Source organism: Lissotriton helveticus, chromosome 2_2 (assembly GCF_964261635.1).
Source record: "Lissotriton helveticus chromosome 2_2, aLisHel1.1, whole genome shotgun sequence".
In the NCBI taxonomy this organism is placed as follows: Eukaryota; Metazoa; Chordata; class Amphibia; order Caudata; family Salamandridae; genus Lissotriton; species Lissotriton helveticus.
In genome coordinates, this window is record NC_136060.1 from 257572361 (window position 1) to 257588992 (window position 16632).

At 43.8% G+C, this 16632-nt stretch overlaps 1 protein-coding gene across 6 annotated transcripts in view; it reads right to left on the reverse strand.

Moving 5' to 3' along the window:
• Window positions 1-246: 246 nt before the first annotated feature.
• The window catches only part of SOD3 (superoxide dismutase 3), a 178238-nt gene continuing 161852 nt past the window's right edge, over window positions 247-16632 (reverse strand). For all 6 annotated transcript variants that reach the window (XM_078678394.1, XM_078678393.1, XM_078678391.1 and 3 more), the window contains one exon: window positions 247-4010. In XM_078678394.1, coding sequence (XP_078534520.1) covers window positions 3930-4010 — 81 coding nt within the window. In that variant the 3' untranslated portion in view covers window positions 247-3929. The remainder of the gene's footprint in view (window positions 4011-16632) is intronic.

Here is a 16632-nt window from a genome sequence, read left to right on the forward strand (position 1 = left end):
AAAGTTATAAATGTCTGGCATGTGTAAGCCTAATTGTATATTTCCGGCATGGCCTTTCTGACTTTTTCTGGGAAACCTGCCTGAAATTCGTTTAGTCTGAAATAAATATTTTTGCTAGGAAAGCTCAAATTACGCATAATTCACTCCTATTTAGACTTGGTTTGAAATGTTTTTAAGTAGATGGGATAAAACTGATATTTTGCAGTTCAGAACTTTTTCATAGCATAAACTAAAACGAGCATCAAAAACATCTAAAATACATTTTATTATTGATAATTTTCTGATCCTTACACTAAAATGAAATTGCAGGATGGGAATCAAGTATAAATGAAGGTGGGCTATATTGTAAAAATGAAAAATGCTAGTGCCTAAATGGCACAATACATAGCGAGTACATGTTGACATTGCATGCAACTCATTAGTAAATCTGTTTAGTTTTAAGCCTCCTGGCAAATAAAATGGAGTAGAATTTACTTTAAATGTTACAGGTGTAGGAATAATTTTCGGAAACAGATGGTAAGCTAAACAATAAAAACTCTATTTGAGATACTATGGGACAGAAGAAAAGGCAATCCGAAAAGGCATCAGAAATACAACTGATTTTTGTATGCCATTAGTAGGTATTTTTCTAGATTAATGAAAAAAAGCGACAGTACATTCAGTGGTCGAAGCAAGACAAGGAAAAAGTGGAATCATAGCTAAACCTGACACATCTATAGCGCTGAAGCTGTTTTACAGATATAAATGTTCTCTACTGATGATTCCAAGGTTCATCTGCTTCTACCTCCATTTCTTCTACTTCAAGTACTCTCTCCCATCAAAGTTGGTACAGATTAGGGAACGAAAGGCTTTGGGTAAAAGAAACATGTCAAAAATCCTTCATCATTTTTTTTTTCAAACTTTAGATTCACTGGTATGCAGAGGTGGTTTTTATCAACATGAATGTGTTATCCAATGTTAAAATAATGTACTCACGACAAACAAAATATCCTGCTGATGAGATGTACATGTCACTATTTAGTTATCAGGGGCCTCATTTATGAGAAATGACGCATCGCTGCGTGAAAGCAGCGATGCGTCACTTCTCAGTGCGCACTCCTTGCGACAATCCTGATGCGTCATATTTAATGTATGACGCATCATGTCGCAAGGAGTTACAGATACGTCAGTATTTCTGACGTATCTGTAAGCGCAAAAGTGACGCATTGCTGGAGGGTGCCACAAAAGTGACGCAACTCCAGCAATGCGTCCTTTCACATGGGGCGAGCCCCATGTGAAAGGGCCTGCGTCAGTCTTACGCCTGTTGTGAGGCAGGCACAAGATTTTGACGCAACGGCTTCCTAAAAGTGACGCAGTGAAATCTCATTGATTTCACTGCGTCACTTCAACGACCCTTCCTTGCGTCAATACGCCCCCCTTGCATACATTATACCTGGCGCAGGTATAATGTGGCGCAGGGGTTTACAAAGTGACGCATCTACCTAGATGCGTCACTTTGTAAATATGCCGCAACAAGGCGCATTTTTTACGCCACTGGTGCGTCACAAAAAGTGCCGCACCGGCAGCGTAAAAGTGACGCAAGGCCTCATAAATGAGGCCCCAGGCTTTTAAGTACGTTCATGGCAGTCAGCTAATAGAATATCGTTCACCAAGCGATGTATCATGGATGGTTTTTAGGCGTTCCCGTGCAACCACCCAAGGATTTTGAGGCAAAGTCCCAAATCAAAAAAAGATAGAGAGAGGAATGCCCCAAAAATGTATGCCTCCTCAAAGCAGGCATAACCTTCGAGAAAAGTTTTCTTTTCTCTGAACTTCCCAAACATTGCATGCCCGCTGTACTGTACGGTAGACATACAAAGCTGGAAAAGTTTAATAATATGCCTCAGCATAGTATTTTGTACTGGAAGACTACCCTTCCAGGACAAAACGTATGCTAGACATCACAAACACACACCTCTTATATTATGATGCTAGACTGTGTGTGGCGCAAGGCAGCCTAAAATGTGCCAGCGTGGGGGAGGAGAAATACAGGACCATATCTTAATAGATATGGCGCTGTCCCTCATTCTCCTTTCACACAGTGCAGCACAGCAACTTTGGCTTCTGCACTGCGTGAAAAAATAGTACATTTGGTTCACAGTGTTTTTAATATGAGATGATCATACATTTCTTTTTAAATGTTTCATGTTGTAATGATGCTCTTGACTTTCAAGCAAGAAAATAATATTTGGATGCACATTTGAAACAATTATCCCCATATTATTTTGCAGGTCCACAAAGAGGAGCCAAGTGTTTGTCAGTTTGTGTGTTTTACTGTGCATTTCTCACAGTGCTAAAAAGTATTTACTCCAGCTTCTCTCTGTGATTTGAGGAAGTTTGTAAATATAGAGGGGTATATTTATGACACCCCTTGCGCCACCATAGCATCACTTTTTGTAACACTCTGACGGGGCAAACCTTGAAATCATATCTATGAGGCCACGAAAAGCTACTTTGCATGAGCTCATGGACATGGAGTAAGGCAGAGCCTTTCTCTGCTCTCGGGAGGTCCATGGGTGTTGCAGTGGGTGTTACCACGCAACACCAATGAATTCTGATGCTTCCCCAGGTTTACAAGACCTGGTAAACATGGGAATGCACCAAAACCTTAGACCTGCTATGGTGAGGCGTAACAAGGAGAAATACATTAATTTCTCCTTGTTTATTCCTCTCTCTTTGTGTGCTGCATTCTGCAGCACACATAGAAAGAGGATAACACCTCACAGGAGGTTTTTTGTGCAGGAAGGTGCCTCTTCCTGCACAAAAACAATCCTGCCGATAACACGGGCACCCTTGCAACATGGCGAATGGTTGTTTGCGTTGGCGCTAGGCTGCCGAAACAGCTCTAGCGTAGAGGTAAAAGGACAGCAATGCACCATATTGGAAATATACAGTGCATTCCTGTACTTTCGCTTTGACATAGGGCAATGCAGCCCGATGACTTAATGTGCTGCCCTCCGCCAAAAACCCTCTAAATGAGGCCCAGAATGCATAAGCTATGCAAAAACTATCCCATGCTAAGAAGAGTGATAGGTGGATTTGCTGTATGTAATACATTTATTATTTATTAAGTAACGCAAAAGTGGCACTACGTTTTTTTTTTAGAAATGGCAGGAAATTTGGAGATGGGCACATGTATAAAATATGAGGTTGTAATTATTAGATTGACAAATATCCTCAAACTGTACTAATTGCGCAAGGCAGCCCCCCGCTTCCTTGGTATTTGTCCCTCAATTTTCTTTACGCGCCTTGCACTCCTATCAAGCTTAGTCTCTGCGTACACAGGACTAACCTTCTCCCACATAGCTTTGCTGCAGAGACCGATCACGCAGCAAGCAAGACGCTTGCCTGCATTCCCATTATCTATACTGGCTTGGTTGCCGCCTTTCCCAAGGTCATCTACACTCTTATGGACTACGATCGACCTGGCTAAAACAGAGTATGGGCCAAAGAGCGTGGCCTGAAGGTTTCCTCTGCGTTTCCTGATTTTGCCACAGCTGGTGTCAAAATTGCCAAAATCTCCTGGATGTCTAGGGTGATTAACGCCGAATGGATTGTAGTGACCAGCTGTGGAATCACAACCATCGCTGAGATCTCCAAAGTCATGAATATGAATAGCTCTTAAAGTCTGATTGTCTTCGGTGGGGAAGCCATCCACTTCAAAGATGACCTCTAGTTTTCCAATAGGGTAGTTTTGCTTGAATAATACATGTCCGGTCACTGCCATCTCATTAGCGTCCAGCTTCTTGCTCGGTCTTAGTTCACAAGTGGCATAGTAGTTCCCATCGCTGTCTGCCTTGGAACTCTGTGGTGGCATCCAGTTCTCCCACAAGCTTGTTACTTTTTTCTGTATTTCTTTCAGTGAATCACATTCCGTTGAATTTCCCTCTTCAACAGCAATGACGCTGAATACCAAAAATAGCAGGGACAAAACACATGGAACATGAAACATGTCTGCGGCAATTCTGATCCTGCATAAATGAAAGAGAAAAAAAGAATCATGAGTGGATAAATTACAAATAAAATAGGTGCTCAGTTTCATTAAATGGACAATCTAGCAGTCAGTGAATATCCTCTGACAGAAACTTAAAAACTTAATAGTTTTCAACTGGATGACTAAACCAAACATCAAATTCGTCAGATATGTTTTTGCTTGTTTCTTTTTTGTTTACAGATATGATCCATAAAGTAGGCAAAATTATCTAAAAATACAACAGCTCTCATCTCTCATTGTTTAATCTTCATAGAGTTCTGATTTGTTAGAAATTCTCATGGATGTCCTGATGATTCAGACATCGAACTTTTTAGACAGGAACACAGGTAATTGAGCTGCATGCTAGGATCGGTGTCTAATTTGTCTGGGAAGAGTCGGGTGGTGTCCTGTAATTTGGCTTGTCTTCGGTCTTTATGTCTGTTTTGTAAGGTTCCACTGCTACTGCCATGGCACGTTTATTACAGTGAGTCGTCTGTGGGGACTGTTGAGATGGTAAGTTAGGGGAGAGAGTGGAGGTGGTACATGTATAGGCATAAATGTTAGACGTTTATCTGCAATCACAACTGCAGCGCTTGCTTTTCAGAATGCCTCATAGACTCTGTTTAGTTTGTCAAAGTTTTAGCACAAGTTGCCACTTTCCAGAAATATTTTACCACTTTTGTCTTCTTTCTGAATTTTGCTGCCTATGATTGTCTAGTATTATATTAGAGTTGACTGTCCATAATTAATGCTCATCTTTTTTTTATTGGCATTTTGGAATTACATATACAACGTGCAATTTGTAGGATGATAATGCATAATGTAAGCCATCTTTATCAATAGTACCCAGTTAACAAAGCAGGACAGAAAAGGGGAGAAAGTCAGCAATTCCATTCAGAATTAGAAGTCTATAGGTCCGCAAAGCTACAGAAGAAAGTGCATGTGATATTCAAAAACTTTTTGCTAAGTGTACGAATCGTGTTGCATAGTGACACCGTTGGTACAATACCAATTTTGCCTGAATGTAGGGCGGCCATGTTGTGTGTGTGGGGATGACTTGAGATTTGTGTGGGCAGTGTATGTGAGCCAGTTGATGTCATGGTGGCGTAGATGGGATGAAGTGTTCAGAATTGTGACTGCGTAACCATGTCAAAAATGGGCCCCAAATGTTTTTGTATCTAGATGCAGCTGGCATCAGGTCCCAAAAGAGGTGGACAACTGTTCTTGGCAGTAGGTAATATCGTGTATCCAAGTGTCAATTGAGGGAGCGTTCAGTTTCCCCCAGTGTATGGCCACCCTCCGTTTCGCCAGTAGGAGCAGCATGGCGAAGAGTCGGCAAGTTGTGACCGAGGCGTCATTAGTATATCCCAGCAGGCCTGTCAGGGGAGTGGGTTCCAATGGTATTTCCTACAATTCACGAATTGCCTTAAACATTTTAGCCCTGACCTGCACTATGATAGGGTAGGCCCATGCCAAATGCAGGAATAAGGCTTGTGGGGTATCGCACCTCCAGCAGTTGGCATCCAGCCTAAGTCCCATCCGGCAGAGCTGCAGGGGTGTCTGATAGAGTTGGTGGAGGAATTTGAAGTGAATGAGCCTTAGTGTGTAGTTAGGGGACAGGAGCTTTCACTGGCTGCAGCAAAAGCGCCATTGCTCATCTGTTATGGGTGGGTGTATCTCTGAATTCCATCCTTCATGTGCCTTAATTAATGTTCATCTTTAGCAATACTTTTGACGCATCCTTTATATCCGGTTGTATATCAGTATCTTTACTTCCTTTCGATTACTCCTCTAATATTTTTTCACATTAGTATTTCTTGTTATAGTTCTGCTAAACCCAATATTGGGTGACAGGGCACTGCGCAACAGAGATAATTCTACCACAGGATAAACATTCTGTGCAATTCATAATTTATAGTGGTGCGGTGTTGTAACAGAGATAAAACAAAGTAAGGATATATACATTCAACTTAGATGTTGAGACAAGTAGCTTCAGGCAAAAATAGGGGTGTTATGTGTTGAAAAGAACAAGTTACTCACCTTCTGTAATACTTTTTCTGGTAGATAATCTATCTAATCGCAGATTCCTGATCTTTAGAATATTCCCAGACTTCACATTGGATCTGCAGATTTTCAAGCAGTAGCTCCTGTCCACAGCTAGGTGGTGAAGTGTGGCTACATGACAACCTTGCACCTCCTTGGAAGTGATGGAGCCGAACCACATATATTTGTCACCTCTAGGCACTGTTGTCAGCTTCTGTCTGTTTCAGAAGCAGCTTTACTCAAGAAAATTGCAGATGACGGTACGCTGAAAGCTAACTTGGGACCTTTTTAAAATGTGCACATGTCTACTCCACAGGACAGAGAGGTGGAAGGGCAGTGTGGAATTGACCGTTAGAGTTTTCACCGGAAAGAGCATTATTGAAGGTAATAGTTTGTTATTCCGATGGATACTTCATATTGCAGAATCTTCACCTGTAGCACAGATATGCATGCAGTACTATCCCAAACAGCTGATGGCCTGAGGAGTGGACTAAAACCAAGAAACCCTGCAAAACCGTGCAAGCAAAATGACCCTCGACGCAGTCCTGGCTGTCAAGGCAGTAGTGCTTTCTGGATGTGTACACTGATGCCCATGTTGCAGCTTCATTGCTGTCAGCGCCAGGATGCTCTCCCGGGTGAGTTGTGTACTATACAAATATAGATAACATATCTAAAACAGGAACTCTCCAAGCTAATGCTGTCTTGGCGGCCTTTGCTCTGGTGGAGTTCACCATTAGGCCTTCAGGGGGATCTTTTCTAGGCTAGAGAGAAACAGGTCTTAGTGCAATGGATGATCCACCTAGGCAGAGTCCTTTCCTGTAATGCCTTTACCTTTTGGCATCAGAAAACTCCACGAAGAGCTGATAATCGACACAATACTCCGTTGTGTCCTAAACATAGAAGCCTATGGTTTATTTTGGCTCCAGCCAAAGGGGGTCTTTCCTCCTCTTTCCAGGGATTTGGTGGAGAGAACAAAAGTCCAGTGAGGTAACTGATTGCCTTACACGAAGGGCGATACTACTTTGGACACAAAAATGGCATTGGTTCTCAGAACCAACTTATCGGGGAGGAAGGTAGTTTATGGAAATTGCACTGCAAGCGCTTCCAGTTCACTCAGCCGCTCGATTATGCTGTAAAAGACAATCTTGATTGTTACGAGCCAAAAGGAACAGACATGCATGGGCTTCAACAGAATGCACATGAGAAAAGTTAGAATCAAGTTAAGGTTCCATTGTGGCATGACTAAAGGTTACATGGAAATCTTCTGTGTTTAACCTTTCAAATAATGTGAAGAGAGAAGGCTAGTCTGGTAAACATAAAAAATGCCAAAAGGGCTCACATGTAACATTTAACTGTGCCCACTGCGGAGCCCTGCAGAGTAACCACTAAAACAAACAGCAGCACATTAGAAAGTGTGTCCGGAAGAGCATCAAGATGATGGCCCCCTACACCAAGCCACAAATTTCTACCTCTGCCCAGAACAGATGGATTTGGTCAACAGGCGTATGGCTCTGAGGATAACATCCCCTACTTCGGCCCTTTAATAAAAGCCGCCCAGTTGCCACTGTTCAATCTCCACATATGGAGGGGTATATAGGATTTAGGATCCTTTGCTGTTGCTGAGACAGGATGTTTTTCAAGAAGAGGTAGTGAGAACAGAGGGCAAATGTTCAGGCTCAAAGGATCGGAGTACCACCCCCTCATGGCCCAATCAGGGGCCATCAAGAAGACTTGAGCATGATCTTAACAGACTTTCTACAGGACTTGTGGCAAAAGAGGCAATGATGGGAACATGTACAAAAGACGTTTGCACCATCACAGATGGAATGTGTCTTCTAACAGCTTTTCTTGCAGAAACTCCAGTGCATAACAGTCTTAACATTGGGTGTTCTCAGCAGTGATGGAAAAATCCAGCTAAATATTTTGGGCCACCTTGGGATGAAGATGTGGTTTGTGGTGCACCAGCTGACATCTGTTCAAATTGTCAGAGACCCCGATAGGTGACTGGTCACCCAAAAAATCCCAGTTGAACCAGCGACCATAGTGACAGAGGCTCCTGGCATAGGGCCCAGGATCCCACCCCATGTGGCAGGTGGTGCTCTACTGGCCGTTGTCTCCCCCAGCCTCCCAGAGATTTACAGACAGCTGCCAACAGCAATTCCAGTTTCAAGAGCAGAAGGCGTTTGTTGGTTTCTTGCCAACCAACGGTCATGGAGGCAGAGGCATCTTCCATGGAGCAGCTACCACCTCTGGTGGCACATCAGGTACGGAGATTCCCTCCTTTCCCACCAAGGGAAGCTGACTGGGTTCATTCCTTCAAGTTTGGAGGGAGGTGACTGGGGATGCGTGGGTATTGCAAACCATTTCACGTTTCCAAACAGAGCTCTACAGGACCTCAGTTTAGGTCTGTCGGCCATGTTCTATAGTCCAAACAGTGGCTGACAGTATTCTCATCTCTCAGGAAGTAAGTACTCTCATAGAGAAAGGAGGCATTACTCCAATAGCGCTACACCCCTGTGGGTTCCTCAGCAATTTGTATCTGGTCGAAAAAAAGGCCCAAGCGATGCGACCAGTGATCAATCTATGGGAGTTCAACCAGTGGTTGGTGTAGCGTCATTTCAAGATGGACGGCCTCCATCTTTTGCATGCTATTCTTCTTTCAAAGGACCAAATGGTAAGGACGGACCTCAAAGACACATTTTTCCCCGTACCAATGTTTCCCCCTCACTGCCGGTTCATGCAATTTGCCTGGGATGGTCAGGTTTTACGAGCTCATAGTAATTCACCAAGGTCATGCAGAAAGCGTTCCAGGCGAGTCAGATTGATCATTTGCCTGGATAACATTCTCATCCTTCATCAGGAACCATCGTATCTTCTTCAGTCTCTGGCTTTGTCTATATCCCCCTTCAGTCCCTCGGCCTCATTTTCAACAAACAGAATTCAGAGTTCAATCAATCTTTTTCCTAGGCTTTCTCATAGACTCAATTCAACAGGTCCTCAAACTTACTCACAAGAAGTTGTCCAGTGGCGACTGGCGGAATTTGAAAGTGGTGGGCGTAAAAGCAGCGATTGAATTGTAGAGCGAGCATGGTTGGTGTTTCTGGAGGAAGGGTTCTCCCACCCTCCCCCAGGAAAGGTTTGAAAATTGCGGTATTTTGAGGCAATTTTCAGCAAAATTTCTGTGATAAGTGGACAAAAAAATAGAGTTATTTTACTGACTTCAGCCTGCCACCATCCCTCTACCCAGGTTATGGTGTTGGGAATTGGGAAACCAGGTTTAATTCTCAGTGTGAATATCCTGTGATTCTGGGTAAATCACTTAATCTCACATCTGTCTATAAAAATGAATGCGACCTTGTGTAATGTAGTTGGTGCTCATGAAAGGGCTAGTTTTTTCAGGTCGAGTTTCTACTATAAATCTGAACAAAGAGGTTGAAAACAAAGCCTTAACATATTGAAAGACTAAAAGATACCCATTTAGTGGCTAATTTGTACAAAGTGAAACCAGAAAAAATGGCTAGATCACAGCTACCCCACTTACATTATGTTATCTTAGGCAAATATTGTATTTCACCAAAACTCAATTTCTTCATTATGATGCAATGAAAGCACTTTTACATATGTGAGTTCAGAATATCAGTTGTACAAAAGGTGTGGCTAACAAACGCAAAATATTCTGTAAATTTCACCATCAGCTAAAGTGAAAAATAAATGTAAAAAGTTAGTAATCAGTGGCAAACACACTGTAATACATTCTGAAAGTCTATTCGTTAATACACCGCAGAGGTCTGTGTGTAACCAGAGAGCCACAGAATTGATTCTTGGTTGGTGCAGTGCAGAATAGTAATTTCTGAATTTTTAATTGTACAATGTCACAGGCTGTGACAGAAAGCAATGTGAATATGCAAGTCATTATATTAAACTTCCATTACATACAGTGAGATAGATTGCTATAAAATGCAGAAAATGTTTTAAGATAAAATAGTGCTTCCAAAATATAGATTTTAGTACTACCAAGACTGTACTTCATGCATTCTTCTTTTTTACATAACTGTTCCTTCAGCACCTGGTCAGGGGTAGTATGCGTCATGTACATGCAATTACAATTAAAAGCACACACTTCACAGCTCAATTGTTAACTCTATGCACTACCGCTCAAAAACAATAAGTCTTTTACCACAAACATTGGAGTGATTCGATCAATTATAGCTAGTATCCGGCTCCCAACAATACTTTTGCAGATTACCCTTTACAATAGAGATTAACTCGTTGTAGTGCACATTTGCATTTCTTTCAGGCCAGCAGACAGCCTGGGAGGAAGGCTTGTTTTTGATTAGCTGTCTGCCTAGCGTTCGTTTCGCAGCAACGGGAACTCATTGAATGACACTTTGAAGCGTTTAATTTAAACTATTGGAATTCACCGTCCCGGGTTGTCTCTGCCTGCTGCTGCTACTAGAGAGAAGGACAGGGGAGAGAAAACAGCGGGAAACGGAGAGAGTGACAGGTGATGGACAGTAGGGAAAACGAAGAAGGAAGAGAGGATGAGAGATAAAGTGAGCCCGACACCACAGCAACCAGAGATAACACCACTCACGCTCAGTAGTCTTCTAGTCCGGTCACAGTGTCGCAGTAGACGGAGGCACAGCACACCAACAGTTCACGGCGCCGCTTTCAACGAGGCCCAGCTGCTGCTCGTAAAATCACCTCACAGCTCCTCTCTGCTGGAATGCTCTGAACAGAATATACGAGGCGCAGAAGCACGCACTGTGTAACTCTTTAGAGCACATGACAGGCCAACCTGGTAGTGCTGCAATCCGTCCCTTTCCATGCCGTCACTCTATAAGCACATGAGAAAGGGAGGAGGAGTGCTGAAAGGCAGTTGATAGACAAGCAGCCCTGGGAGTACAGGGTTGATACCAGGGCCGGACTGGCCGTAGCGGGCGCCAGGCGTTTCCCCGGTGGGCCACCAGGGTGGTGGGCGGTTTTGGGCCCCTGGGGGGCGTTTTTGTTGTTACCAGGGGCCTGCAATATCGGCCCGGTAACAAAATCGGCGGAGACCGGCCCTTGCCAACAGCTCGGTTGCACCCCCTCTGACCCCCGAGAGCCGGCCGAGCAGTTTGCCAGGGCTGGTTTCGGTTACCAGTCCGGCCCTGGCTGATACTGTAAGACTGCTTCAGAATGTGACTCTTTAAAGCGTCTTTTAGCAATTGCCATCGATATAACATTTAATTGGAAGGGTGTAGCCCCTCCAAACACTCGCAGAAACCACAGCTGAAGTTGTCACTGATAAGGAAGGAGTTGAGGCACAGCATAGCAAAGGAGTTTATCAGAATTCAGAATTCATTATGTCTTTATTTCGAATAAAATTCATAAAAGACAACATACATAATATAACATTAAAAACATCTTAACATAAGCACCCAGTATAAAAGAATGTGTCTCAACCGACATACAGTCATTTCATAATAATTAATTCAAAAGGGTTTTCAATTTCTTTGCACGAATCAGCCATGCCCATCCCAAGAATTTGGCTACACAGATCACAGATTTTTCAATACGTATATCACGTAATTTCAACAGGGCTTCACAATTCCCCCCACAATTCAAGGTTTTGCAAATAGGTTTCAACCATTTCAGTCGAGGCGATCGATATGCTGGGCATGCAAAAAACAGATGGCCAATACTCTCCACCTGGTCAGGGCAAAAAAAACATTTATTACTTGCTTTCTTTGCCCACTTCGCAGTAAAGGAGTTGATCGGCAAAGTCCCCACCCGAAACTGATGATACAGCTTACGGTCTAGGGTCTTGCAGATCAAGTCCCAATAGGACTCAAGGGACGGTGTTACCTTATGTGTCAAAAAATGTCCCGTTAAGCTATTGTCTGACGAAAAAGAGATCAGAGTAAACTTCTTTGCAGCCCAAAAATGATCTTTGAATTCTTGTTTAGATGGGAACCTAGAGCATTCAGGATGTAACCATAACTCGGGGAGGCCCATTGAATACAAAACTTGTTTTACTTCCCGGAGCCATGGAATTTTATGGGCACCCCACAACAATATGACCCCTCCCAATTCGTGAGCGAAAAGACTAAGCTCTGGGGTCGTCCAAAGGCGACGCCAGAAGGCTGCGAGACGATACTGCGCCATCTCATTCAGAGGTCTACAGCCTAGATCTAAAAGCAATGGTTTTATTGGTGATGATTGCGGGAGCCCCACCAAATTCCGCAGAAACCTATTCTGTGCTGTGGTTAGTGCTGACAAATCTTTGTAACCCCATATGTCCGCTCCATACAGGGTTGCAGCATTAGCCTTGGCCTCATAAATTTTAACCGCTGGTATAATGCGTTTGCTCAAGGTTTTTTTTTGTTCCTGCAGTAAACATCCTGTAAGGCGAACAAATTTTAATTTTAAAACCTCCAACTGGGGGCTCCAAGTAAATTGATGGTCAAGAGTCACACCCAGATAGGTCATGACCTTGACCTGTTCTATTGGGGCACCATTCAATGTAACCGAACTTTTAATTGGTTTGTTTTTATTAAAAACCATAAATTTGGTTTTATCAACATTGATCTCTAGGTCATTATTAGTACATTTATTCAGGGCTGCCTGTAGCCCACTCCGGGTTTTAGAAAGGAGTAGGGTGTCGTCGGCGAATATTAACATGGGATATTTCGAACCCCCAGTATAGGTGCATCTGTTTGTATATCACTAAAGAATGCAACCACCTGGTTTATGAACAGGAGAAACAGGGTAGGGGCCAACACGCAACCCTGCCGCACCCCTCGTTGAACTGGGAAGCTGTTGGTCACCTGGCCCTGTTTCCCCCATCTTACCTGGCCGAAATTGTCCTCATGTAAGCGCCTGACTAGCTCTAAAAGTTCAGGTGGGAGACCCATGAGTCTAAGAGCTTCCCATAATTTTGCCCTTGGGACCATGTCGAATGCCGACCTAAGATCAACAAAGGCGGCATAGATGACCCCACCGCCCAGGAGAACCACCTTCCAATACAGCATGGTAAGTCGGAACACCTGATCTAAGGTGCTGGTGCCTGATCTAAACCCTGCCTGCATGGGGGAGAGTATGTTGTTCTGCTCAATCCACCCCTGTATCCTTGCCAGGGCCATTCTTGATACAACTTTTTGAATTGTGTCTATAAGGCTAATGGGGCGATAGTTTTTCGGTGAAGACCGATCCCCTTTCTTATAAACTGGGAGTATCTCAGCACCTTTCCAGGACTGCGGTACCCTTGCACCTGCTGCAATAGAATTTGCTAGAGTTGTGATATATGGAACCCACAGATCAAGGTTCGATTTAAAAAGATCCGCTGGTATGGCGTCTAAACCTGGGGCTTTACCAGACTGAATAGAACCAAGAGCATGTAAAGTGTCTGAGGTGCTGAAAATAAGCCTATCCCCAGACGATATTGGTATTAACCCCACTATGGGCTCGATTGCCAGCTCCTGTTCAATATTTGTATCTTCAAACTGGGTGGAGAAAAATTCCACCCAATCCGTAGCTGAAACATGATTTACAGGGGTTTGGGAATCCGAATCCCTGCCCCATCTAACTATCTCCCAGAATTTTACTTGGTTCGACGACTCACAGGCTTTGAGAAGATCTAGCCAGTATGAATCGTCCCAGTCCCTCTTGGCTTCCCAAAGGGTCTGTTTGTAAGACTGTCTAGCTTCCCTAATGTCAGCGGTTATTCTGGTTTTAACAGCTGCTATTAATTTGCTATGGGCTTCTCTACAGTTTTTATTATACCAACTTTTGTGTGAGTTAGCTTTCTGATTTTTGGATGGCATAGTGAGAAGTTTTTTAAGAGCCGCAAAACATTTCTCATGAAGATCAACAATAATAGACTCTACCCCGCCATTGAGAGAAGATGCAGTCATCCTATTTCTTGTACCTAGGACCAGCTTCTCTATTTGACCAATAAGCTCTGAGTCAGCTATGACCCTTGACCATTTGACCCGTCTTCTGTTGTCACACAGGACTAGGTCTGATGTTATACAAGCTGTTTCTGCGTGGGGGACACCTAATCCAGGAACCCTGAGCCCCAGGGAGAGAGGGTTATGATCACTCTCTGGCCTGGTCTCAACTATCATATCAATTACGTGTGACCAGGATTCTATGTTGACCAATATGTAGTCAATACGGCTTGTACTAATTCCATTGTCGAAGGTTGATTTCCCTGCCTTGTCAGACGGACAACGGCCATTCACTGCCCGTAGCCCCCATTCCAAACAGAGCCCCAGCCAGTGGAGGGCAGCCTCCGTTCCCCTAACACCCTTAGTTATAGCTAACGGGGGGATATTCCAGGCGGTGTCTTCATCAATCCCCACATCCTCAGCCAAACTCAGGATGGGTTCGAATGAGCAGTTCAGATCACCAGCTACTAAGACAATATGATCAGTTATATACTCATTCAGGAAATGTTCCAGATCATTAAGAATGGGTTGCTTCCTCCCACCCTGACACCCTCGGGCATAGATGTTAATTAGAACAATATCCTTACAATTGTCCTTACTCAGGGAAATACAAAGGAGGTCAGCATTATCCACCAGGATTTCCTTAACGCTGAAGCCCAGGGAATTTCTAATCCAAATAGTAAGACCTCCCGAAGCCCTACCCCTGGGGCCCTGTATGGCTGGTTTATAATAGTTTAGGAAGCCTACCCTAAATAGGGGTTCAATTGCCCAGGTTTCCTGGAAGACGATGATGTCATGTGTAGTAATAAAATTTACCCAATCGTCGTTATCCAGGCGAACCCTCAATCCTGCTATATTCCATGAGGCCACCTTGATTTCATTAACCGGGCTACTAATGATAGTAGACTCTAATTGTCCCTGAACCCATGTCTCAGCCACCTTGATTTCATTAACCGGACTACTGATGAGAATAGGCTCTAGTTGTCCCTGAACCCCTATCTCACTCAAAGTGGGAATAAAAGCATGGTCTGGTGTTGTTTTTGGACCTACTTGTGGTACGGAACAATCCACACAGGATACTGGTTGGTTGTTCGTTGCAATCGAAGTTGATACCACTGACTGTATCGAGGCATCAATCCCCCCAAGTCAGTCCACCTCATCCAGACAACCAAACATATTAGTAGTAGGGACCCCTTGCCACCAGTTGTTTTGGTTTTGCCAACCATTCCTACGTCCCCCCTGTCTAAATTTTTGGACTGTTGACCAAGGCCCCTCTATGCCAAACCGTTGTCGAGGAGGATAGAAAAAGGTGAGGGGTCTAACAACAACAACAACAGAGGGGTCTTCTTCACAAGGGGCCCATGAACAAAGATGCTGCACTGTACGGGGGTCTGCAAATGACACCACTATACAGTCACCATCGATGGATTTGCGCGTAGGCCCAACCCATGGTACTCTACGCGCCATTAATACCCGACTTCTTTGATAATTAGGAAGCTGTCTATTTGTGTTAAGCCAATGTATGACCTTATTTTTTAACGACCAATGATTCTCTCTAGTTTGAGGGTCGAGAGTAGGTACACCAGCTAATACTATGACATAAGAACTAGCCTCCGGTGGTAGGTCAATATACCCACCACGAAAGTTTGAACGGCTAGAATCATAAGATGGTAGTTTTTTATTTGGCAATTGATTAGACTGGTGTACGACAGCTTGTGGCCTAGGTTTAGATGGTACTATATTCTGGGGGGGACAAGCGCTGGGGATGATAGGATTTGAAGTGGTAGCAGCAGTAACACCGACTTTGGTACGGGGTTTTGGTATAGGTTTAAGTCTTGGGGGTGTAGGGGCCGGGGATTCTGACTCCTGTACCTGAGGGGTAAGACCCTCACCCTGGGAAAGCCTAGCTTCCATTTGTTTAAGACTAAAGCTCGCCAGTGTAACTATAGTCCTATCCATTTCTAACAAGTGGTTTTCCATTCGGGAGAGCCTAAGTTCCAGAGGGGTAAGTAACTGTTTTAGTGTGTCCCAGACAGTTTTAAGAAATTCCTCATCCCCCCTCCTATCCCCCTCCACCACACTCAACCTACCCTCATTTAACCCTTCCTTGCTCCTTTCTGGGAGAGTTACCACCGGGGGATCAAGCACAACACAGTTTAAATCAAGGGCTATATCATTACCCGGTAAAGCAATTTTGGTTTTGGCTATTTCTTCTCCTACCCCAAATGTGCCCAAAGGTCGTCTATTATTAAAAAACTGAGATCTCGCAATTTTTGCCTTTTTGCGAGCATAAATAGATCTATATCTAGCGAGGCATTTCTTATTTTGTGGGGCAACTTTTTTATCATTTATCACTGTTTTGGGCAAAGCATTTTTAGATGGGAAGCTTATACCAGCTACAAGGATAGGCGGTGCATGCTCCTCCAAGGGCTTAAATAGTGGTAAAGTAGATTTCAAAGTAGGCTCGGGTAGGGATGTCGCTGGTGGATGATGGATGTCTGCCGATGTTAATAAGGGGCGGGGACCTGACATACGCTCAGGGGTTAAAGCTAGAGCAAGGTTACCTAAGGATGATTTCTTAGAGGAAGCTAGGGTAAGGGAGAGTCTTCGCGCAGCTTCTAATTCTAAGGAGACCCTATGCTGCAT